Source organism: Oryx dammah, unplaced genomic scaffold (assembly GCF_014754425.2).
Source record: "Oryx dammah isolate SB20612 unplaced genomic scaffold, SCBI_Odam_1.1 HiC_scaffold_29, whole genome shotgun sequence".
NCBI lineage: Eukaryota > Metazoa > Chordata > Mammalia > Artiodactyla > Bovidae > Oryx > Oryx dammah.
Genome location: NW_024070213.1, coordinates 19,516,777 through 19,542,972, shown reverse-complemented (window position 1 = coordinate 19,542,972; position 26,196 = coordinate 19,516,777). Strand labels below are relative to the sequence as shown.

The following is a 26,196-nucleotide window of genomic DNA, read 5'->3' as shown; positions in this document are numbered from 1 at the left end:
TCCTTCATAATTCCTCATCTCATTTGGTAGGAGGTTATCCATGCCCAGATATGGTTCAATTTAGGGACAATTTATATGTAGCCAAATCAAGGATATATTGGTAGATTTATTTGAATAATTCTGAGAATTATGTAAGTGTAAAATATGAAATATTATGGAGGATTTTGTAAAATATTCAAATTCTTGCCTGTTTATTATTCAAGTGCATATACACATGTGTAAATGAGTTTCTAAATCAATGCAATTTAAAGTGAAATCTTATAAGCACCATGACAAGGAACGGTTACTGCTGTATTTTGTCATCAAGAGAGATATATTTATATATGTCATTAAACATTTCACTCAGCTTTTAAAAATAGATTCTTAAAGGGGATTCATGAAATTGTGAAGGGCCAGTGTAATTCTTCATAGCTCTAGATAAAATAAAAGGAGTTGAGTTTTAATAAAAATAAGACTGATGCAGCTTCAATAAATACTAATTTAAATCCAATTATAAACAACCAAATCCTTTTTAAAACCTTGAACAAAACATTGAATAAAAAAGATAAATGACACAGACACAGAGATCCTGTCTAAGAAATTATGTTACATTTTTCTGACTGATATGAATGGCATTATGGCAATTATATTGAAATAATAACATAAAATATAAAATTTAATATGACTTTTATATGATCTATATAATACATATTTTATTAAAATTTTGGATTTGTAAACTAGTTTCTATATACTAAATAACTTTTAAAGGTCACACCTTGTACACTTAAAAGCCAGAAATAATTCTAGTTCTCACTAACTACTGACTCCAGTGACAGAATTATTAATATGCATTATCTGACATTTAATTGCTGATACAACTAAAGCTACCCTCATTGACTTGACACCTATAGGATTTTTCTGGAAGTTTGTGTCAGTATCGCTCTTCCATAATTGATTGACACTTTTATTTATCATTTTATGATTTCATATCTCAGTCATTATCAATTGCTAATTACTTTTGTAAAGTAACTATTTTAAAATCTTTTTAATATTATTTTCTTTTTATTGTTTAGTAAGCTTTGAATAGTTTAATATGTCATGTAACATTTTTAACTTGCAAAATATTTCTCTAAATTTCTAATGATTTCAAAGAACTTGCAGTCAATCAAAATAAAATTAAAAAAAAACTATTTGATAGCTCTTCATTTTCTTTTAATAAATGATACCACTAATTAAAGTAGTTTAGTGCAGGAAATATTTCATATGCCAATACTATCATTCTCTCTTCTTTAGAAGGCTCAATCCTTAACCATTAATGGGTTTTAAAGTTATCACAAAAATTGGTATATTGGTGCATCTGTTTTTTCCAGTATGGCATTTTAATTTCAACACAATTACTGTAAGAGTTTTAAAACGTTTCTTTGCAAATTAATTGTAAATTGACAAGGATATTATTCTTTATGAACTTTATTTTTCACCAATTTATTAATTTCATTGTTCCAACGATGAATAGCATTATTTCAAACATAGAATATTATCTTTAAAACTTAGTCTATCTTGAAACACTTACTAACACTGTGGAAATGAGAACCAAACATGCACCTTGCTTAACTGCAAAATGAGTGCTGTCACTCATCTCACACACCACCCACTCCAGGCTTCTTGTGATTTTATACACTGTTTATTAACTACCTAGGTACAGTTTTCATAGAGCGCCATCCTTGACATTACACAGCTGCCAAGATGAACAATCAAGCGAAAAACTACCCAGAACCAAGTCTGGCTAAGGACGCCAGGAAACAGCAAATGAGAGGTAAGAGCACACAAAGTTCCCTTTTAGTCACTGAGCAGGAGAAAACCTACAGGGAATTAAAATTTCAAAATGCTTCTCACTATCCTCAATGGAATGACAGGAGCTACCAGTGCAAGCGTGAGAATTTAATAGCTCACATACTTTTTATTTATGAGGATCAGAGTTCCTGGTGGCTTCGTGATAAAGAATCCACCTGGCAATACAGGAGACGTGGGCTGGACCCCTGGCAAATCCCACGGACAGGGGAGCCTATCTATTCCAGCATTGTTGTAATTTGTAGTCTTTGATACACAAGTTGTGAAGTGTTATATTTGCTGAAAATGTATATATTCTGAGAGGAGGATTACAATGTTTCATATGGATTTGGGGTCCAAGTTTATTTCTATGAATTCTCACAGATGTGGGATTTTTTTGTTCTAAAACAACTGTCTCCATCGCTCCTCTCTCTGTTCCCTTTTCTCTCCCTGCAGGTTTACCGTCACCTCGACAGAAGTTTATTTCTGTGATCCTGGGAATCATCTGTTTTGTCTTGATGTATACTCTAGTGAGGGTGATAACTTTTATTCTGTGTAAGTGTATTTTTGAAATTGTGATTGAACTTTTCACTTTAATGATCATCAGTACCTTCTCAAAAATCATATGATGAAATAAAACTCATTTTAATATGTGCATTCAGCCTAAATGTGGAATAGCTATTCTCAGGTTGTCCAAAGTATAAATAACACAATGATTCTAGAGATATTATACATATATATATATTTGTATATAAGTTTACATGTATATATATATGTTTTTCTGATTTCATAACTCAAACACAGGCTTTAGGAAGCTAAAAGACCTTATTGAGAAACACAAATTAGTTCTTGTGCTTGGTTAAAGCAAATACTGTAAGAGGTGGTGGCATCTGTTCCTTTTGGTTTTTTAATTTTTTTTTCCATCAAATCTTTATTGCTTAATTGATTTTTATTGGTAAAGTCAGTTTTAGTTTAGATTATTCTAATCTTAAACAATTAACCAAATTTTAGACTCAGAAACTAAAATCATTGATTTATTTAGAGCAATATTAACTTTTATAATGATTAATTTTGTAGCTGCTCTAATACAGGAACAGAATAACTCCTCTCGGATAACAAGGCTCCAGAAAGGTACATAATGTTTTTGAAGCTCTGGCATATATACAGTTGGTACTTTTTCTCTATCTTAGGCTGGCTAATGAAAATAAGAATAGATTATGAGGTAAAACATAAATTGTAAAATGGAGCAACAAATATTTATAAGTAATGATTCTGGGAGAATGCTTCTGTCTCTGCCACAATATGATCACCATATGCATTGTTGAAAATTGGTTCTAATTTCCTTCTGCTATAATATGATAAAAGGCAAATAAGTTTGCAATTCTAAAACAGAGGTTTCATTTCTTGATCCTCAGGACTTGTAAAGAGTGGATATTTCTGTATGTTTGCTTTATATGGAGACATAAATTGGCTTATGAGAGACTGACCCTTTCTGTGAATGTATGTGTTGGTTTGTTTAATATGTACCAGCTTTGAGGGTGCATAGATATGTTATATAAATATGTATATACATAGATATATTTCTATGCATATATGTAGTTTCTTTTATTTTATAAAATTCAATTTTTTTTTTTTTGGCTAGTAATTCACAATCTTTCCTCAGAAGGTTATTGTGGTTGTTGTCCAAAAGACTGGTTTACATATTCCAACAACTGCTATTATACCACTTCTGAAGAAAAAACGTGGAATGGGAGTTTGACAGCCTGTGCTTCTAGGAACTCTACTCTGCTTTATATAGACAATGAAGAGGAACTGGTAAGATATCAGATGTTTCCAAAACTTTGTTAAAGGCTTGATCCAGTCAGTATTATATTTGTTAGAATTCACTTGTGTTTTTGTTTGTATTTGCAGTTTGTTTAAGGCCTATTATTTCATAAACAATGGAATACAAATTTATGATATTTTATTTATATTTTTATCCTATTAATGCATGCTTAATCATTTCCATTTGCTTTTCACTGAAAACCATGCTTTTCCAAGTGCTATTATATTCTAAGATGAACTGTGCTCTTTAATTTTACCATATATCAAAGAAAGTATACGTATCAAAGATTTTCATAAAGATCACAAAATAAATAGAACCATGTAATTACACATCAGATCATGGATTAGAAGTTTTCACTTTCCAGCAACTTATTCTCTGTAATTTCTCATCATTCTGTGTCCTTATTTACCCCGTGTCATGACTTTGATGTTATAGAATCTCTGCATGTTTTGCTTTTCATGTACATAGAATCAAGCTATATGCATTTTTTGTTCAGTCTCTGCGCCTTCCATGTACTAGTTTTGTAATTTGTCCATATTCTTGCATTTATGTGGAATTTAATTTCCATTGTTCTTTATGTAAATATAACATTTAAAAATCCATTCTATCCAGTGTCTCTGAGTGGAGATGGAGTCTTATGCCCTTAAGGAAAAGAGGCTTCCTAGGTTCAGAACTTTTAGTCATTGGATCCCCTTTGCTGGCCCCACCTCCATCTCAGCCTCCCAACTCTAGTTCTCTTTGTGGAAGCAGGAGAAGAACTTCCTCTAGCTGCTCCTTGTTAGCAGGTGTCCTGATGGACACTTTGTAAGGCTCACGTGGCATTGTCTACAGGATTCCCCTCAACACACTGGAACAATGGAATGGCTTATCTGTGCCCCCTCCTACAGCTAGGCTGGTAAGTCATTTAGCAGGTCTAGGTCATTTTCTTCTTTGGGGGAAGATATAAGATGCCCCTAATTGTTGTTCCCTAACCTCACCTTGTTCTCTCATCCTGGAAAGTGATGAGAGATTACATGAGAGTCAAGCTGCTGCTAAGTCTCCAACCACATCACCCTTCTCTTTCCACCTTTCAGAGTTCTCCGTTCTTGGGTCTTTCATTAGTTCCCATGTTTACAGTTGTACTTAACAGGGAGGAGCAGAGAAGAATGAATCTCTGACACTATCTTATCTGCTGGATTCCAGCAATACAGAAAAAGATTGATTTGGGGTTTATCTAGGCAAAGAATGGTGTGGGTCCCAGAAAACCAAACTTTGTCTTTCGTGTCACTTATTTTCTCAATTTCAGTCTCTTAATTTTCTTCTAAAATTGAAACTCTGAGAAATATAGTAGTGAAATCCAGTGATATAATCACAGTATCTGGAGAAATGAATGTCACAGAATCTGAAAACATTTAAAATTTGCTATGTTTAATTTGACAACATGGGTAGCAATTAAGCTACATGAATCAGACTTTACTAACATAAGAAAAGCAATGAAACTGATAAACATAAATGTGTGAGTTTATTTTTAATCAAAAGTACTGACATTTGTTAATGCTTTGACAATATTAAAACTTTCACCTTTATACTTTTAGTGTTAGATTAGATTCTGACACTCTCATCTTGTTCAGAAAACTCAGGATCCTATGAAAGAGCACACTATTTGCATTTTAAGAATTAATAAAATCTTCCACAGTGATTGAACGAAAATACTTTTGTGTAGAAATTTCTGAAGTCCCTATCAATTGTGTCATGGATTCCAGTCTTTCGTGAAGGCCGTGGTCATCCATGGATGTGGCAAAATGGCTCAACTTGCAAACTACAGTAAGTTTTTAAAAACAATACTATATAGAGGAGGGACATATTAAAAATAAATATTTTAAGATTATTAAAACATTTGTTTTGGTTGAATTACACAATTATGAAGGAAGATGTTGAAAGTCAATAAAATGTTGATAGAAGTATTAAAAAATGGAATACTCAGTATTCCATTTTCCTAATAACCAACTCTGCCTGAAATTATGTAAAAAACACCATTACCCACTTTCAAAATATCTTTTTTATTACTGTTATACAGAAATGTTATAACTTCATGAGCTGTCCTCATATATCTTAACAGAATTATGCAATGCTTTCCATTACAGGATATCCGACTTCTTACTTGAGAAAGGAAACTGTGCAGTGCTATCCGCGGGGGACATAAAGTCAGATGACTGTGAATTCCCACATAGGTATACTTGCAAGCACAAGCTTGAGAATTAAAAAGTAAGTTTGGCTGCTGTTGGGCAACTTCATCTCTTATGAAATGGAAATAATAGTATGATTACATAAACTTCAAAATGCATTATATTTTTTTTTCTAATAATGGAAGTTTTTCAACAAAACTGTTGAAATTTAATATGTACACCGGAAAGTACAGATATCATTCCTTCAATGTCTGGCTTTTTTTGCTCAACTGTATATTTACAGCAATCAAACTTTCTAAAGGATAGCATGATACATTATTTATATGAAATATCAAAAATAAGAAAAATTAAAAAAGAGAGACCAGAAGCAGATTAGTGATGCCAAGAGCTGTGGGGAGGTGGGGGTAGGAAATTAATGCTAACTGAACAGTGATGAATACTTTCTAGATTTTGATAGTGGTGATCATTGCAAATTAAAAATATATCTTTGATTGTACACTTTAAATGGATGGATTTTAGGCTGTGTAAGTTACATCTCAATAAAGTTGCTTTAAAAAACTGCTTGGGACTGCATTTAATCTTTAAAATGAATTGCAGAGAGTCATATTTGCAATATTGACTCTTCCAATCAGTACTATGCTTTATCCTTCCAATAATTTAGGTTTTCTCTTAATTTCTTTCTATTGTTTTTTATTTATTTATTTTTGGCCATGCCAGGTGGCATGTGGAATCTTAGTTTCCCAACCAGGAATCCAACCTGCACCCCTCACGCTGAGGAGCACAGTCCCAACCACTGAACTGCCAAGGAAATCCACTTAGCATGTTTTACATTTTTAAATATTGAAATCTTAGAGAAATATGGGTATTTCATAGCCATGCTCTTGTAAATGTCATCTTTGTTTTTTAAATTTTTAGTAATTTTTGCTCTGCAGCAGAAATAAACAAAATAAAACTCAGAGGTTTACAGGTGTATCTTATGTCCAGTGACTTCCCTGATATTATATATTAACTTTATTGTTTCAAATATCTATTCCTCTAGATTTTTAAAATAAGAGCTATTACAACTATAAATAGTCACATTTTATTTCTTCTCTCCAGGTGCAATTGCATTTTTTATTTTCATGACTTATTTTTATACTGCAGGCTTTTACTTTCAATGTTGAATAGAAGGTAAAGGTCCTATATGAATCATTCCTATATTATGGGAATATATTCAAATACTTTATCTTCAAGTATGAGGTTTAAGAATTTTTTTATCATTCATTTTTTACTATGAAAACACTTTCATATTATTCATATTTTTCCTCATAGAGTTTGTAAAAACAACCAGTAGTGTTACATTTTGTTTTCTTCCATAGAAACAGAAATATTTTTGTGGGTGTGTGTGTTGTATAATTTCTACTTTTTAATTTTTTTCTTTTTGTTTTGTTTTACATGCCTACTAATTTCTTCAATGTCCAGCATGACAGAAGACAGCTGTAATCTCTTCTGCATCCAATCTGTTATGATACATTGTTCTGGTTTGATGCCATTCTTCCAAATCATCCAACCCTCTCCCCCTCCCACAGAGTCCAAAAGACTGTTTTATACATCTGTGTCTCTTTTGCTGTCTCGCATACAGGGTACCATTTCACACCAGTCAGAATGGCTGCGGTCCAAAAGTCTACAAGCAATAAATGCTGGAGAGGGTGTGGAGAAAAGGGAACTCTCTTACACTGTTGGTGGGAATGCAAACTAGTACAGCCACTATGGAGAACAGTGTGGAGATTCCTTAAAACACTGGAAATAGAACTGCCTTATGACCCAGCAATCCCACTGCTGGGCATACACACCAAGGAAACCAGAATTGAAAGAGACACGTGTACCCCAGTGTTCATCACAGCACTGTTTATACTAGCCAAGACATGGAAGCAACCTAGATGTCCTCAGCAGATGAATGGATAAGAAAGCTGTGGTACATATACACAATGGAGTATTACTCAGCCATTAAAATGAATACTTTTGAATCAGTTCTAATGAGGTGGATGAAACTGGAGCCGATTATAGAGTGAAGTAAGCCAGAAAGAAAAATATCAATACAGTATACTAATGCATATAAATGGAATTTTGAAAGATGGTATGCAAGAGAGCAAAAGAGACACAGATGTATAGAACAGTCTTTTGGACTCTGTGGGAGAGGGAGAAGGTGGGATGATTTGGGAGAATGGCATTGAAACATGTATAATATCATATAAGAAATGGATCACCAGTCTAGGTTTGATGCATGATGCAGGATGCTTGGGGCTGGTACAATGGAATGACCTGGAGGGATGGTGTGGGGGAGAGAGGTGGGAGGGGAGTTCGGGATTGGGAACACGTGTACACCCGTGGTGGATTCATGTTGATGTGTGGCAAAACCAATATAATATTGTAAAGTAAATAATAATAATTTTTTAAAAAGAGGAAAAAATAAATAAATCACACATGACCACTGGATAAACCATAGCCTTGACTAGACAGACCTTTGTTGGCAAAGTAATATCTCTACTTTCCAATAGCAGTCCATTTTAGTTCGATGATTCCTAAAATGTCAATGTTCACTCTTGCCATCTCCTGTTTGACCACTTCCAATTTGCCTTGATTCATGGACCTAACATTCCAGGTTCCTATGCAATGTTGCTCTTTATATTTGTATGTAAATATATACAATTAATTTTAAGTATAGTATATTGTTTCTTTGCATTCTACTTTACCTTTTTCTTGTCTTTCACAATAATAGCTGCATTAAATAAAATATTTTAAATTAAAACATTCTTAAAATTTAACTGGCAAGATATTCCATATATTTTTAAGCTAATGATAAAATTATTGTCAACTTTATATATATTGTTTGTTGTAATCCTATATAATCAATTTTAAGTATAATATATTATTTCTTTGCATTCTACATTATCTTTTTCTTATCTTTCACAATAAATATTTTTTACTTTCCTCTAGGAGAGCTTATTTATTTAATATGCCTTAGTTTTATTCGTGCCTTACATTTTACAGCTTGTATTCTCTACTCAGTAAAGCCCAAGTTAGTACTTTCAACCATTCTCAAACAATGAAAAGACATATTTATTCTCTACTTTTATTTACTGCTCATGCGTATTCACTCCCTTGAATTCTAATACAAATATAATTTTACAATTTGAAGTTTTATCATTAATATTTTATCTCTCAATATCTATTTGGATATAGTCACACAGCTTTTTTCAAATTTTTTCTTATAAAATTTTACCTAGATTAAGAGTTTCTTCTTTAGATGAATGTAAATATTTCCTTTTTAGAGTCACTTGGTAATTTCCTTCCATTTAAAAACTTCTTTGAAAATAAATTGTTTTTGTCATTATGTTAAAAGGACATTTTCTCTTATTATTGACTTTCAATTTATCTATCTCACTAGGTATAGCCATTAATAGACATTGTCACCAATAGATATATTCATATCATAAAAAGTAAATTGCTATTAGTAAAACTACTAATCATATTTTGAATAATTTTATATTTGCTGTATGTCATCTGAACATAGATTTTATTAAAATTAAGTGTCAGAGAAAGTGAAAATGAAAGTGTAGTCACTCAGTCATATCTGACTCTTTGCAACCCCATAAACTGTAGCCTGCCAAGCTCCTCTGTCCATGGAATTCTCCAGGCAAGATTACTGGAGTGGGTAGTCATTCCCTTCTCTAGGGGATCTTCCCAACCCAAGGGTCAAACCCGGGTCTCCGGCATTTCAGACAGATTCTTTAGAGTAAACCCATATTTTGACATATAAAAAAGAACCTGACATGTATAGCATTATTTAATTGAAAACAGTAAAGTGTATGACAGTAGTAGACATAAGTACTTCAAAATTTAAAAGTCAACATTAGTGCATTTAACATTGATCTCTAATGAATGTTTCAATTGCTATAATTCTAGGATGTGAGTAACAGAGAAAATTATCAGTTTAGTTTATGAAAATAAAATATGATAGATGCAACCATATAGGTAGCCATTAGTCATTGTTTTAGAAGACTCAAGTATTAGTCTTCATTACAAGGACATAACTGAGTTTATATTCCATTTTTCTAGATTTTAGAAAGCTAAAAAATAGTGTTTGCTTAAATTCAATGGTCTGGAAGTTATGCTGAAAGTGAATATCCTTAGGGATGGTAGATAAACATTTACCCTTTTCTTGATACAAGAGATAATTGATGAAAAAAATGCATCTGAGGCAAATTTGATAGTTTATTTAATGGTTTACATTTTTGGATGTTCATATGTGTTTTGGTAAAAGGTCAACTTTTTCTGGTAAAAGGTCCCCATTTTCTTGTGAAGTGAAAATTTGAACGCTTATTATCCCCCTGACAGAAACTTGGGCTTTTGTTATTTACAACAAATATTCCTGTTAAAAATAAAAATAACAAGTTATGATTTAAGGATCATCAATGAATGATATAGTGAGTATTCAGTATTTCAATCTCTGCCATGATGATATAGCTTGATATTGTTTGATGTTTTACCCTTCCCAAAGACATTTATTTTTATCAGAGGAAACCTGAATAACTTATTTAAGAATAATAAAATTAGGTGTAGCTCTTTTAAGAACTAGGGTGAAATTGAAAATTAAGTTTAGGTATTTATCTCTTTGTAACAGTTATTTTAATCTAGACAAGGTAGTAAGTCTTGTGAATTGGTGACAAATGGTATGGAATAGCCCTCATAGTAAACAAGAGAGTCCAAAATGCAGTCCTAGGGTGCAATCTCAGAAAAAAACAGAATGATCTCTGTTCATTTCCAAGGCAAACCATTGAATATCACTGTAATCCAAGTCTATATCCCAACCGGTAATGCTGAAGAAACTGAAGTTGAACAGTTCTATGAAGACTTTCTAGAACTAACACCTGAAAATGATGCCTTTTTCAACATATGGGACGGGATGCCAAAGTAGGAAGTCAAGGAATACCTGGAGTAACAGGCAAAGTTGATGTTAGAGTACAAAATGAAGCAGGACAAAAGCTAACAGAGTTTTGCCAAGAGAACATATTGGTCATAATAAGCACTTTCTTCCAACAACACAAGAGATGAGTCTAAACAAGGACATCATCAGATGGTCAATACCGAAATAAGAATGATTATATTCTTTGTAGCCAAAGATGGAGAAGCTCTATACAGTCATCAAAACAAGATGGGAAGCTGAATGTGGCTCAGATCATGAACTCCTTATCGCAACTTTCAGACTTAAATTGAAGAAAGTAGGGAAAACCACTAGACCATTTCGATAAGACCTAAATCAAATCCCTTACAGTTATGCAGTGGAAGTGACAAGTAGATTCAAGGTATTAATCTGATAGACTGAGTGCCTGAAGAACTATGGATGGAGATTCATGACATTGTATAGGAGGCAGTGATCACGACCATCTCCAAGAAAAAGAAATACAAAAAGGCAAAATGGTTCTCTGAGGAGGTCTAAGAAAAGTAGAGAAGAAAAGGCAAAGGAGAAATAGAAAGATATACCCATTTGAAATCAGAGTTCCAAAGAATATCAAGGAGAGATAAGAAAGCCTTCCTTAGTGATCCATGAAAAGAAATAGAGGAAAGCAATGGGAAAGACTAGAGATCTCTTCAAGAGAACTAGAGATACCAAGGAAATACTTCATGCAAAGATGGGCACAATAAAGGACAGAAATGGTATGGACCTAACAGAAGCAGAAGATATTAAGAAAAGGTGGCAAGAATACACAGAAGAACTATACAAAAAGATCTTCATACCCCAGATAATCACGGTGGTTGATGACTCACTTATCCCAGAATGAGAAGTCAGAATGGGGCCCTAGGTAGCATGACTATAAACAAAGCTAGTGGAGGTGATGGGATTCCAGTTGAGTTCTTTCAAATCCTAAAAGATGATTCTGTGAAAGTGCTGCACTCAAAATGCCAGCAAATTTGGAAACTCAGCAGTAGTCACAGGATTGGGAAAGGTCAGTTTTCATTCCAATCCCAAAGAGAGGTAATGCCAGAGTATGTTCAAACTACTGCACAATTCCACTCATCTCACATGCTAACAAAGTAATGCTCAATATTCTCCAAGCCAGGCTTCAACAGTATGTCAACCATGAACTTCTAGATGTTCAAGATAGATTTAGAACAGGCAGAGGATCCAGAGATAAAATTGCCAATGTTCACTGGGTCATTGAAAAAGCAAGAGAGTTCCAGGTAAACATCTATTTCTGCTCCATTGACTATGCCAAAGCCATTGACTGTGTGGATCACAACAAACTTTGGAAAATTCTTCAACTGATTGGAATACTAGACCACCTTACCTGACTCCTGAGTAATCTGTATGCAGATCAAGAAGCCACAGTTGTTAGAAACAGATATGGAACAAGAGACTACTTCCAAATCGGGAAAGGAGTAGGTCAAGGCTGTATATTGTCATCCTGCTTATTTAACTTGTGTGCAGATTACATCATGTGAAATGCTGGGCTGGATGAAACACAACCTGAAGTCCAGATTGCTGGGAGAACTATCAATAACCTCAATTATGCAGATGACAACACCTTTTGGCAGAAAGCAAAGAATAACTAAAAAGCCTCTCAATGAAAGTGAAAGAGTAGAGTGAAAACATTGGCTTAAAACTCTATATTCAGAAAACTGAGATCATGGCAGCTAGTCCCATCACTTCATAGCAAACAGATGAGGAAACAATGAAAACTGTGAGAAACTCTATTTTGGGGGGCTCCAAAATCACTGCAGATGATGACTGCAGCCATGAAACGACCCAGAGGAATGGTACGGGGAAGGACAGGGAGAGGGGTTCAGGATGGGGAACACGTGTATACCTGTGGTGGCTTCATGTTGATGTATGGCAAAACCAACACAATATTGTAAAGTAATTAAGCTCCAATAAAAATAAATAAATTTATATTAAAAAAAAGACGCTTGCTCCTTGGAAGAAAAATATGACCAACCTAGACAGCATATTAAAAATCAGAGACATTACCAACAAAGGTCCATCTAATCAAGGCTATGGTTTTTCCAGTAGTCATTTATGGATGTGAGAGTTGGACTATAAGGAAAGCTGAGCACTGAAGAATTGTTGCATTTAAACTGTGGTGTTGGAGAAGACACTTGAGAGTCCTTGGACTGCCAGGAGATCAGATCAGTCAATCCTAAAGGAAATCAGTCCTGAATATTCATTAGAATGACTGATGCTGAACCTGAAACTCTTATACTTTGGCCACCTGATGAGAACTGACTCTTTGGAAAAGACGCTAATGCTGGGAAAGATTGAAGCCAGAAGGAGAAAGGGATGACAGAGGATGAGACGGTTGGATGGACGTGAGTTTGAGTAAGCTCCAGAGTTGGTGATGGACAGGGAAACCTGGTGTGCTGCAGTCCATGGGGTCACAAAGAGTAGACATGACTGAGGGACTGCACTGAACTGAACTGGTATGGTCAGTCAGCAAAATCCTGACATCCTGGAGTGTGAAGTCAAGTGGGCTTTAGGAAGCATCACTGTGAGCAAGGCTAGTGGAGGTGATGGAATTCCAGTTGAGATCTTTCAAATCCTAAAAGATGATGGTGTGAAATTGCAGCACTCAATATGCCAGCAAAATGGAAAACTCAGGAGTGGCCATAGGACTGAGAAAGGTCAGTTTTCATTCCAGTCTCAAAGGCATGCCAAAGAGTTTTCAAGCTACTGCACAATTGCACTCATCTCACACACTAGTAAAGTAATGCTCAAAATTCTCCACGCCAGGCTTCAAAAGTACATGAACCATGAACTGCCAGATGTTCAAGCTGGATTTAGAAAAGGCAGAGAAACCAAAGATCAACATCTGCAGGATCACTGAAAAGCAAGAGAGTTCCGTAAAACATCTACTTCTGCTTTATTGACTATGCCAAAGCCTTTGACTCTGTGGATCACAACAAACTGTGGCAACAAACAGAGCATGAGATGCTTGGATGGCATCACTGATTCAATGGGCATGAGTGTGAGCAAAGGTTGATAGTGAAAGACAGTGAAATGTGGAATGCTATAGTTCATAGAGTGTTGAATTATTGAACACGACTTGGCTACTGAAAAACTACAATCCTTAAATAATTATTTTTAATGGATTATGATTTTTTCATTATAGCATAAAAGACATAATATAAGGAAAAGAAATATGTAATGCCAAGTAGTAAGTCTTCTGAATTAGTGACTTGTATGTACTATGTCGCTTCAATCATGTTTGACTCTTTGCAACACCATGGACTGTGGCCCACCGGGTTCCTCTTTCCATAGGGATTCTAGTGGAGTGAATTGCCATGCTCTCCTCCAGGGGATCTTCTCAACCCAGGGACTGAACCCACATCTTTTGTCTCCTGCCTTGGCAGGAGGTTTGTTTACCACTAGCTTCACTTGGGAAGCCCTAGTGACAAATATTGCTAACAGAATTATGATTTTTTTCTGCAACAGGAATGAAATCACGAGTATAAGGAAATGAAAAATGTAATGTCAAGATTTAGCAACTTTAAACTTAAAAGTAAAACTTAAACATTGAAGGTACCCTTAACAAGGCCTTAGTTTGTAGTCTGTGTGATTGAGATAAAAGCAAGTTAACGGTATTGTTGTCATCTTTTCTTCCCCAATATCGTTTAGAAAGTAAAAAACTTCTCAGAGGCACTTGCCAAATGGCAAACTAAATGACACACTACATACCCAAAGTCTCCTATATTCTGGAGGTGTGTCATGAGATAAACTGTCTTCAAAATACTCAGGTGTAAGAATTTCCTGTTTAAACTTTGTGACATGTTGATGAGAAATCTACATTTTCTACACTTGCTTCACCATGGGCCTTCACAGGGTAGTCTGTGAAGACCACAGATACTGTTTATTACAGAAACTTGGTCACCCACAAGAGGAGGCAGGATTCTGGCCTGCAGAAGGTATGTGTCTCCCTCTCCATCCTAATTCCTCATCTCATTTGGTAGGAGATTACACATGCCTAGATGTGATTCAATTTATGGACAATTGATATATAGCAAAATTAAGGGTATATTGGTAGCTTTATTTGAATAATTCTGAGAATTATGTAAGCATAAAATATGAAATATTATGGAGGATTTCTAAAACATTCATTCTTGCCTATTATTCAAGTTCATATACACATTTGTAAATGAGCTTGTAAATCAATGCAAATTTAAGTGAAATCTCACAAGCATCATGACAAGGAACAATTACTGCTGTATTTTGTCATCAGTAGAGATATATTTATACACGTCATTAAACATTTCACTCATCTTTTAAAAATAGATTCTCAAAGGGGATTCATGGAACTGTGAAGGACCAATGTAATTTTTCATAGATTTATATTCAATAAAAGCAGTTTAGTTTTAATAAAAATAAGACTAATGTAGTTCAGTAAAGTGCTAATTTAAATGTAATTCTAAACAATCATATGCTTTTTAAAAATGTGAACAAAACATTGAATAAAAAAGATAAATGGCACAGATACAGAGATCCTGTCTAATAAATTGTTACATTTTTTAACTATATGAATGTAATTATAGCTATTATATTAAAATAATTTAATGTCAAGTGTTTTATATGATTTATATAATGCATATTTCATTCTCATTTTAGATTAATAAGCTAGTTTGCTAGATACTAAATAATTTTTAAAGGTCACAAATTGTAAACTTCAAAGCCAGAATTATTCTTAGATCTCACTAACTACAGGCTCCAGTGACAAAATTATTAATGTACATTATCTGACATTTAATTGTTGATTCAACTAAAGCTACCCTCATTGATTTGACACCAATAAGATCTTTCTGGAAGTTTGTATCAGAATTGCTCTTCCATAATTGATTGACACTTTTATTTATCATTTTATGATTTCATATCTCAGCCATTATCAATTGCTAATTACTTTTGTAGAGTATTTATTTTTAAATCTTTTTAACATTGTTTTCTTTTATTGTTTGTCAAGTTTTGGATAGTTTAATATGTTTCATGTAACATTTTTAACATGCAAAATATTTCTGTAAGTTTCTAATGATTTCAAATAACTTGCGGTCAGAATAAAATTAAAAAAGTATTTGATAGCACTTCATTTTCTTTTAATAAATGATATCACTAATTAAAGTAGTTTAGTGCAGGAAATATTACATATGCCTATACTATTATTCTCTCTTCTTTAGAAGCCTTAATCCTTAAACATTAATGGGCTTTAAAATTATCATAAAAGTTGTTATATTGGTGCATCTGTTTTTTCTAGTATGGCATTTTAATTTCAACACAGTTGCTGTAACAGCTTTTGAATGTTTCTATGCAAATAGACTGTAAATTGATAAGGATGTTATTCTTTATGAACTTTATTTTTCACCAATTTATTAATTTCATTGTTCCAATGATAAATGTTCAAATGCAGAATATTATTTTTAAAACTTAGTCTATCTTGAAACACTTACTAAAGCTTTACAGAAATAAGAACCAAATATGTACCTTGTTTAACTGCAAAATGAGTGCTATCATTCATCTCACACACCACCCACTCCAGGCTTCTTGAGATTTTATACACCATTTATTAACTACCTAGGTACAGTTTTCATAAAGCGCCATCCTGGACATTACACAGCTGCCGAGATGAACAATCAAGCGAAAAACTACCCAGAACCAAGTCTGGCTAAGGACGCCAGGAAACAGCAAATGAGAGGTAAGAGCACGCAAAGTTCCCTTTTAGTCACTGAGCAGGAGAAAACCTACAGGGAATTAAAATTTCAAAATGCTTCTCACTATCCTCAGTGGAATGACAGGAGCTACCAGTGCAAGCGTGAGAATTTAATAGCTCACATACTTTTTATTTATGAGGATCAGAGCTTGAATTTGAAACACAGTACTCTAATATGAGCTTCCTGGTGGCTTCGTGATAAAGAATCCACCTGGCAATACAGGAGACGTGGGCTGGATCTCTGGCAAATCCCACGGACAGGGGAGCCTATCTATTCCAGCATTGTTGTAATTTGTAGTCTTTGATACACAACTTGTGAAGTGTTATATTTGCTGAAAATGTATATATTCTGAGAGGAGGATTATAATGTTTCATATAGATTTGGGGTCTAAGTTGATGTCTATGAATTCTCACGGATGTGGGATCTTTTGTTCTTCTAAAACGACTGTCTCCATTGCTCCTTTCTTAGTGTTTCCTTTTCTCTCCCTGCAGATTTACCGTCACCTTGAGAGAAGTTCGTTGCCGTTATCTGGAGAATCATCTGTTTTGTCTTGATGTATACTCTAGTGAGAGTGATAACTTTTATTCCACGTAAGTATATTTTTGAAAATATGATTGAACTTTTCACTTTAATGATCATCAGTGCCTTCTCAAAAATCATATGATGAAATAAAACTCTTATTTTAATATGTGCATTCAGCCTAAATGTGGAATAGCTATTCTCAAATTGTCCAAAGTATAAATAAGAGGATGATTCTAGGGAATATTATATATATGTATATGTATATCTTTGTACATATGTGTGCATGTATATATATATGTATTTTCTGATTTCATAACTTAAACACAGGCTTTAGGAAGCTGAAAGACCTTATTGAGAAATACAAATTAGGTCTTGAGATTGGTTAAACCAAATACTGTAATAGGTGGAGAAGTCTATTCCTTTAGGCTTTTGTTAATATTGCCCCCTCCCAATTTTCATTACTTTATTAATTTTTCTTGGTAAAAGCAATTTTATTCCAGATAATTCTAATTCTAAAAAATGCCACATTTAAACTAAGAAACTAAAATTATTACGATTTATTTAGATCAGTGTTAATTTTTTAAAAGATCATTTCAATTTTTCTAGGTACTAAAATACCAGAGCAGAACAATTCTTGTATGATAACAAAGCTCTGAAAAGTTACATAATAATTTTCAAAGTTCTGATATTAAATACACTTAGTTTTGTCTCTGTCTTAGGTTAGACAAAGATAATAATTGTCTTTGACAAGAAAGCGTAAATTATAAAATCAAATGAACATTCATAAATGATCATAGAAGAGTGTTCCTTCTTAGACAACAATACATAGAAATATTCAGTTACAATCACCATACCTACTGCTGCCAATTGGCTTAAATTTCCTCCTGTGATAATGCAATACAAATAATTTTACATTCTACAAAAGGAGTGTCATTGATTATCAGGTTATGTAGAGAGTACATATTTTGTTTATCTGTTTGCTTCCTATGGGGACATTGGAGAATGAGAGGTTGGCCTTTCTCTGTGAGTGTGTATATGAGTATGTACCAGCCTGTGAGAATGCATAACTATGTTATGTACATATATTTTATACTTAGAAAATATGTAAATGAATCTTAATTTCTTTAAGATTAATTTTTTGGATAATAATTCATAATCTTTCTTCAGAATGTCATTCTGGTCATTGTCCAAAAGACTGGTTACATATTCCAACAACTGCTATTATATTACTTTTGGAAAAAAAAAAACAAAACATGGAATAGGAGTTTGATAGCCTGTACTTCTAGGAACTCTATTCTGCTTTATATAGATAATGAAGAGGAAATGGTAAGATATTAAATGTTTCCAACACTTTGCTAAAGGCTTGATTCAGTCAATATTATATTTGTTAGAATTCACTTTATGTCTTTGTACATATTTGTAGTATGTTTAAGGCTTGTTATTTCATTAAACAATGGAATACAACTTAATGATATTTTATTTATATTTTTATCTTATTAATGCATGCTTTATAATTTCCAGTTCCTGCTTTTTTTGAAAATCATGGCTCTACAAATGCTAAATTCTAAAATAAACTGTGCTATTTAATTTTACCATATATGAAAGAAAGTATACATATCATAATTTTGCATATTGATAAAAAATAGATCCATGTATTTGCACATCAGACCATGGATTAGAAATTTTCAACTCCCAGCTACCCTGAAAAGTGAAAGTGCTAGTCGATCAGTCCTGTGGGACTCTTTGCGATCCAATGGACCGTAGACCACCAGGTTCCTCTGTCGATGGAATTCCCCAGGCAAGGATACTGGAATGAGTAGCCATTCCCTTCTCCAGGGGATCTCCCTGACCTGAAGGTAGCACCCTGTGACCTGAAGGTAGCACCCTGTCACCTGCACTGTAGGCAGATTCTTTACCAGCTGAGTCACCAGAGAAGCCCAGAGGCCCCATTCTCTGTAATTTCTTATCACATCTATGTCCTTATTTACCCACCATCATGACTTTTGATATTACAGAATCTCTTTGCATGTTTTTGCACTTCATACACACGGAGTCATACAGTATGCATTTTTCTTTCTGTCTCCGCTCACTCCCATATGCTATTTTAAAAATCATCCCTATTCTTGCATTTACCTGGAGTTTGTTAATTTCTACTGCTCATTATGTAAAATCCATTCCATGCAATGTCTCTGACTGGAGATGGAGTCTTACACCTTCAGCGATAAAGAGGCTTCCTGGGTTCAGTACTTTAAGTCATGGAATCACCTCTCCTGATCCCATCCTTACCCCTACGACCTAATTCTAGTGACTTTTGGTGGAGAAAGGACACGCACTTCCTTTGACTGCTCCTTGTTAGCAGATGTTCTGATCGATCACCTTGTAAGGCTCACTGGGTGCTGCTCACAGGATTCCCCTCAACACACAGGAGGAATGGCTTATCTGTGCCACCTCCTACAGGTGTTGGGTGTTGGGAAGCAGCAGACCCCCATCACTTTCTTCTGTTGGGGAAGGGATATAAAATGCCCCTAATTTTTCCATCACCTCAGGGTCTCAAACCATTTCACTTTTCTCTTCTTACCCTTCAGCATTCTCCTTTCTTGTGTCTTTCATTAGTTCTCTTGTTTACAGTTGAACTTAGCAGGGAGGAACAGAGAGAAATGAGTCTCTGGTCCCTTGTCTGGTCCACTGGATTTCACCAATACAGAAACAGATTGCTTTGGGGTTTATCTAGTCAAAGAATGGCATGGGACCTGGAAAACAAACCTTTGTCTTTCATGTCATTTATTTTCTCAATTTCACTCCCTTAATTTCTTTCTAAAACTGAAATTCTGAGAAACATTAGTGAAATCCAGTGATATAATCACAGTATCTGGAAAAAAGAATGTCACAGAATCTAAAAATATTTAAAGCCTTGCTATATTCAATTTGACAATATGGATAACAATTAAACTACATGAATCACTTTTCCTTATTAACATGAGAAAAGCAATGAAACTGCTAAACATAAATGTTTGAGTTTATTTTAAATCAAAAGTACAGACAATGGTTAATGCTTTGACAAATATTAACTTTCAACTTTGTACTTTTAGTGTTAGATTAAACTGAACTCTCATCTTGTTCAGAAAAATAAGGATCCTTAATTTCTTTCATCAGTGTTTTATAGTTTTCTATATATAGATCTTTTGTTTCTTTAGGTAGACTTAATCTAAGTATTTTATTTTTTTCATCACAATGGTGAATGAAATTGCTTCCTTAATTTCTCTTTGTTTTCTCATTGTTGGTGTATAGGGATGCAAGGGATTTCTGTGTATTAATTTTATATCCTCCAACTTTACTATATTCATTGATTAGCTCTAGTAATTTTCTGGTGGTGTCTTTATGGTTTTCTATGGAGAGGATCATGTCATCTGCAAACAGTGAGAGTTTTACTTCTTTTCCAATCTGGAATCCTTTTATTTCATTTTCTTCTCTGATTGCTGTGGCTAAAACTTTCAAAACTATGTTGAATAGTAGTGGACACCCTTGTCTTGTTCCTGACTTTAGGGGAAATGCTTTCAAGTTTTCACCATTGAGGATAATGTTTGCTGTGGGTTTATCATATATGGCTTTTATTATAGTGAGGTATGTTCCATCTATCCCTGCTTTCTGGAGGGTTTTTTTTTTTATCATAAATTGATGTTGAATTTTATCAAAGGCTTTCTCTGCATCTATTGACATAACCATATGATTATATCATATGGTTTTTATCTTTCAATTTGTTAATGTGGTATATCACATTGATTGAATTGTGAGTATTGAGAATCCTTGCATTCCTGGGATAAAGCCCACTTGGTCATGACATATGATCTTTTTAATATATTGTGGGATTTTGTTTGCTAGAATTTTGTTGAGGATTTTTGCATCTATGTTCATCAGTGATATTGGTCTGCAGTTTTCTTTTCTGTGGCGTTTTTGTCTGGTTTTGGTATTAGTGTGATGGTGACCTCATAGAATGAGTTTGGAAGTTTACCTTCTTCTGTAATTTTCTGGAAGAGTTTGAGTAGGATAGGTATTAGCTCGTCTCTAAACTTTTTGTAGAATTCAGCTGTGAAGCCATCTGGTCCTGGGCTTTTGTTTGTTGGAAGATTTTTTATCACAGTTTCAATTTCTGTGCATGTGATAGCTCTGTTAAGATTTTCTATTTGTTCCTGGTTCAGTTTTGGAAGCTTATACTTTTCTAAGAATTCGTCCATTTCTTCCAAGTTGTCCATTTTATGTGAAATAACTCAAAGATGACACAAATAGATGGGAAAATATACTAAGTTCATGGATTGGAAGAATATAGCTAATATACTACCAAAAGCAATCTATAGATTCAATGCAATCCCTATCAAGCTACCAACAGTATTTTTCACAGAACTAGAACAAATAATTTCACAATATGTATAGAAATACAAAAAAAAAAATCTCGAATAGTCAAAGCAATTACTACAAAGCTACAGTCATCAAGACAGTATGGTACTGGCATAAATACAGAAATATAGATCAATGGAACAAAATAGAAAGCCCAGAGATAAATCCACACACCTATGAAAAACTTATCTTTGACAAAGGAGGCAAGAATATACAATGGAGAGAAGACAAACTTTTTAACAAGTGGTTCTGGGGAAACCTAGTCAACCACCTGTAAAAGAGTGGAACTAGAACACTTTCTAACACCATACACAAAAATAAACTCAAAATGAAATTAAAGATCTAAATGTAAAACCAGAAGCTATAAAACTCCTAGAGGAAAACATAGGTAAAACACTCTGACATAAATCATAGCAGGATCCTTTATGACCCACCTCCCAGAGTAATGCAAATAAAAGCAAAAATAAACAAATGGGACCTAATTAAACTCAAAATCTTTTGCACAATGAAGAAAACTATAAGTAAGGTGAAAAGACAGACTTCAAAATGGGAGAAAATTATAACAAATGAAGCAACTGACAAACAACTAATCTCAAAAATATACAAGCAGCTCATGCAGCTCAATTCCAGAAAAATAAATGATCCAATCAAAAAATGGGCCAAAGGACTAAACAGACATTTCTCCAAAGAAGACATGCAGATGGTTAACAAACACATGAAAAGATGCTCCACATCACTTGTTATCAGAGAAACGCAAATCAAAACCACAATGGGGTACCATTTCACACCAGTCAGAATGGCTGCTATCAAAAAGTCCTCAAACAATAAATGCTGAAGAGGATGCAGAGAAAAGGGAACCCTCTTACACTGTTGGTGGGAATGCAAACTAGTACAACCACTGTGGAGAAGAGTGTTCCTTTAAAAAGTGGAAATAGGGGGCGGTCCTAAGATGGCAGAGGAATAGGATGGGGAGACTGCTTTCTCCCCCATAAATTCATTGAAATATCATTTGAACACTGAGCAAATTCCACAAAACAACTTCTGAAAGCTGGCAGAGGACACCAGGCACCCAGAAAGGCAGCCCATTTTCTTTGAAAGGAGGTAGGACAAAATATAAAAGATAAAAAGAGAGACAAAATACTTAGGGACGGAGACCCATCCTGGGAAGGGAGTCGTGAAAGAGGAGAAGTTTCCAAACAACAGGAAACCCTCTCACTGGCGGGTCTGTGGGGAATTTTGGAATATCAGAAGGTAACATAATCAGGAGGAAAAAATAAATAAATAAAACCCACAGATTATGGACCTAACCACAGCTCCCAGCAGAGAATTAGCCCAGACACTCACATCTGCCACCAGCAAATGGGGACTGAACAGGGAGGTGCGGGCTGCTTTGCTTAGGATAAGGACTGGGCCTGAATGCCCTGAGGACAATCTGAGGGAGCTAACATGAGATAGCAACCCAAACTGTGGGATAGCCAGAGACAAAAAAAGAAAAAGAAAAACAGAGAGAGAGAAAACTTTCCTGCAAAAAGCTCTAACCTAAGGCACTTCCAGGCACGCACACACAGCAAAGGACTGAGTGAATACCAGAGTAGAGCTAGCCAGCTGCTGACCAGCCCATCCCCCATTGGAGGCAGAGAGACAGGCAGGCGACAGCCAGAGCTGGAGGGAGAGGGGCAATCTTGGCCCCAGAGACGGTATCCTCCACCAAACTGTGAGCAGGCCCCCAGTTGCTAACCAAGTCTACCTGGGATCCTGGATGGTTGGCATCCACCAGGAGGGGCGCTGCCAGAGATCAGCTCCCCAGAAGAGACACATGGCCCTGAGATGGTGCTCCTGCTGTGCACCCAGGAAACCAAGCGGCTGGGACCAGGGAGGTGATAAGATGCACCACCCCACCTGGGGAGAGTGTGCTCACCAAGCAGCTGTTTACCTGAACTGCTCAGACCTGGGAAGGGCAAAAAACTCAGGCCCAGCTGAGTCTGTGCCTTTGTGGAGTATCCGAGAACCTGAACCTGAGCGGCTTAGACCTGGGAAGTGCACTCAACTCAGGGTCTGCTTTAGACAGATCCCCTGAAGAGCAACCTGGAGCCTGAGACAGTGTAGACTGGGACACGCTGTGAGTAGGGGCAAACCCAGTGTGGCCTAGACGCTGCGAGCACTCCCCACACATATCAGTGATATTTGTTTGCAGTGTTCCTCCCTCCCCACAGCACAACTGAACAAATGAGCCTAAATAAGTGACCACCTCCTCCCCCTTGTGTCAGGGTGGAAATTAGACACTGAAGAGACTTGCAAACAGAAGAAGCCAAAATAAACAGAGGGGAACTGCTTTGGAAGTGACAGACGCAACAGATTAAAATACTGTAGTTAGCACCAGCTACATTGGAAGGGGCCTATAGACCTTGAGAAGAAGTATAAGATGGAACAAGGAACTATCTGAAACTGAAGTGACCCCACACACCCACATTGTCTGCAACAGCTCCAGAGAAATTTCTAGATATATTTTACTATTATTACATTTTTAAAATTTAATTTATTTTTGTTTTAAGTCCTTTATTACACCTTTAATTTTCATTGTTATAACCTATTACCTTGCAAAAAAAAAACAAACACCTATTTTTAGAGCAAATTTCAAATATATTTTTTATAATTTTTGTGATTTTTTTTTAAATATTGTATTTTGGGAGTATAACCTCTACTCTAGATTTTTGCTTTTTAGTATTTGTTATTAATTTTGTACCTTTAAGAATCCAATCTTCAGTACCCATTTTTACTTAAGAGTGTGATTACGGGCTTGATTGCCCTCTCCCCCTTTTGACTCTCCTTTTTCTTCCCCAGATCATCTCTATCTTCCCCCTCCCCCTTCTCTTCTCTACCCAACTCCATGAATCTCTTTGGGTACTCCAGGCTGTGGAGAACACTTAGCGAACTGATTACTGGCTAGACCTGTCTCTCTCCTTTTGACTCCCTCTCTTCTCTTCCTGGTCTGCTCTATCTCCTTCCTCCCTCTTCTCTACATAACTCTGTGAACCTCTGTGAGTGTTCCAGGCTGCGGAAAGCACATAGGGAACTGATTATTGGCTATATTGCTCTTTCCCCTTTTGATTCCCCCTTTTTCCCTCCTGGTCACTTCTATTTCCCTACTCCCTCTTCTCTTCTTAATGTATTCTGAGAATCTCTCTGGATGTACCTTACTGTGGAGAATCTTCTCCATTAACCTAGATGTTTTATCATTGGTCCAGTATGGATGGAGAAGTCTTGAGGCTACTGTAAACCAGAGGCAGGAGGCTTAAATCCAAAACTTGAGAACACCAGAAAAGTCCTGACTCCAGGGAAAGTTAATCAACAAGAGCTCATCCAAAAGCCTCCATACCTACATTGAAACCAAGCTCTACCCAAGAGCCAACAAGTTCCAGAGCAAGGCATACCATGCTAATTCTCCGGCAATGCAGGAACATAGCCCTGAGCATTAATATACAGGCTTCCCAAAGTCACATGAAACCCATAGTCACCTCAAAACTCACTACTGGACATTTCACTGCACCCCAGAGAGAAGAGATCCAGCTTCACCCACCAGAACACCAACGCAAGCTTCCCTAATCATGAAACCTTGACAAGCCAACTGTCCAACCCCAACCACAGGGAAGAACCCCCACAATAAAGAGAAACCACAAACTCCCAGCATACAGAAAGGCCACTGCAAACACAGCAATCTAAACAAAATGAAAAGGCAGAGAAATATTCAGCAGGTAAAGGAACATGATAAATGCCCACCAAACCAAAGAGAATGATAGAGGGAGTCTACCTGAAAAAGAATTCAGAATAATGATAGTAAAGATGATCCAAAATCTTGAAAACAAAGTGAAGTTACAGATAAATAGTCTGGAGACAAAGACTGAGGAGATGCAAGAAATGTTTAACAAGGACCTAGAAGAAATAAAAGAGAGTCAATCAATAATGAATAATGCAATAACTGAGATCAAAAACACACTGGAGACAACCAACAGTAGAATAACTGAGGCAGAAGATGAGTGAGGTGGAAGATAGAACGGTGGAAATAAATGAAGCAGAGAGGAAAAAAGAAAAAAGAATTAAAAGAAATGAGGATAACCTCAGAGACCTCTGGGACAATGTCAAACACCCCAATATTTGAATCATAGGAGTCCCAGAAGAAGAAGACAAAAAGAAAGGCCATGAGAAAATACTTGAGGAGATAATAGTTTAAATTCCCTAAAATGAGGAAGGAAATAGCCACCCAAGTCCAAGAAACCCAGAGAGTCCCAGACAGGATAAACACAAGGTGAAACACCCCAAGATACATATTAGTCAAATTAACAAAGATCAAGCACAAAGAACAAATATTAAAAGCAGCAAGGGAAAAACAACAAATAACACACAAGGGGATTCCCATAAGGATAACAGCTGATCTTTCAATAGAAACTCTTCAGGCCAGAAGGGAATGGCAGGACATACTTAAAGTGATTAAAGAGAAAAACCTACAGCCCAGATTACTGTACCTGGCAAAAGCCCCATTCAAATATGGAGAAATGAAAAGCTTTACAGACAAGCAAAAGCTGAGAGATTTCAGCACCACCAAACCAACTCCTCAACAAATGCTAGAGGACCTTCTCTAGACAGGAAACACAGAAAAGGTTTATAAACTCAAATCTAAAACAACAAAGTAAATGGCAATGGGATCATACTTATCAATTATTACCTTAAATGTAAATCAGTTGAATGCCCCAACCAAAAGAC

At 35.3% G+C, this 26,196-nt stretch overlaps 1 protein-coding gene and 1 pseudogene across 1 annotated transcript; both read left to right on the top strand.

Annotated features, from left to right (window-relative positions):
- The first annotated feature begins 1,689 nt into the window (after positions 1–1,689).
- Positions 1,690–6,137, top strand: LOC120858816 (NKG2-A/NKG2-B type II integral membrane protein-like). Its single transcript, XM_040235139.1, has 6 exons — positions 1,690–1,909; positions 2,263–2,361; positions 2,884–2,937; positions 3,470–3,621; positions 5,334–5,434; positions 5,755–6,137. The coding sequence occupies exons 1-6, from the start codon at positions 1,723–1,725 to the stop codon at positions 5,870–5,872; spliced, it is 711 nt and encodes a 236-aa protein (XP_040091073.1). The 5' UTR covers positions 1,690–1,722; the 3' UTR covers positions 5,873–6,137.
- A 10,276-nt stretch (positions 6,138–16,413) lies between these two features.
- Positions 16,414–18,316, top strand: LOC120857977 (annotated as a pseudogene).
- Positions 18,317–26,196: the final 7,880 nt, after the last annotated feature.

Bases quoted from the DNA above. Each gene is read 5' to 3' on its own strand.
- LOC120858816 (XM_040235139.1), top strand. From the start codon at position 1,723: ATGAACAATCAAGCGAAAAACTACCCAGAACCAAGTCTGGCTAAGGAC. The intron at 2,362-2,883 runs GTAAGTGTATTT...TTAATTTTGTAG, and splicing joins GGTGATAACTTTTATTCTGT to CTGCTCTAATACAGGAACAG. The intron at 2,938-3,469 runs GTACATAATGTT...ATCTTTCCTCAG, and splicing joins GATAACAAGGCTCCAGAAAG to AAGGTTATTGTGGTTGTTGT.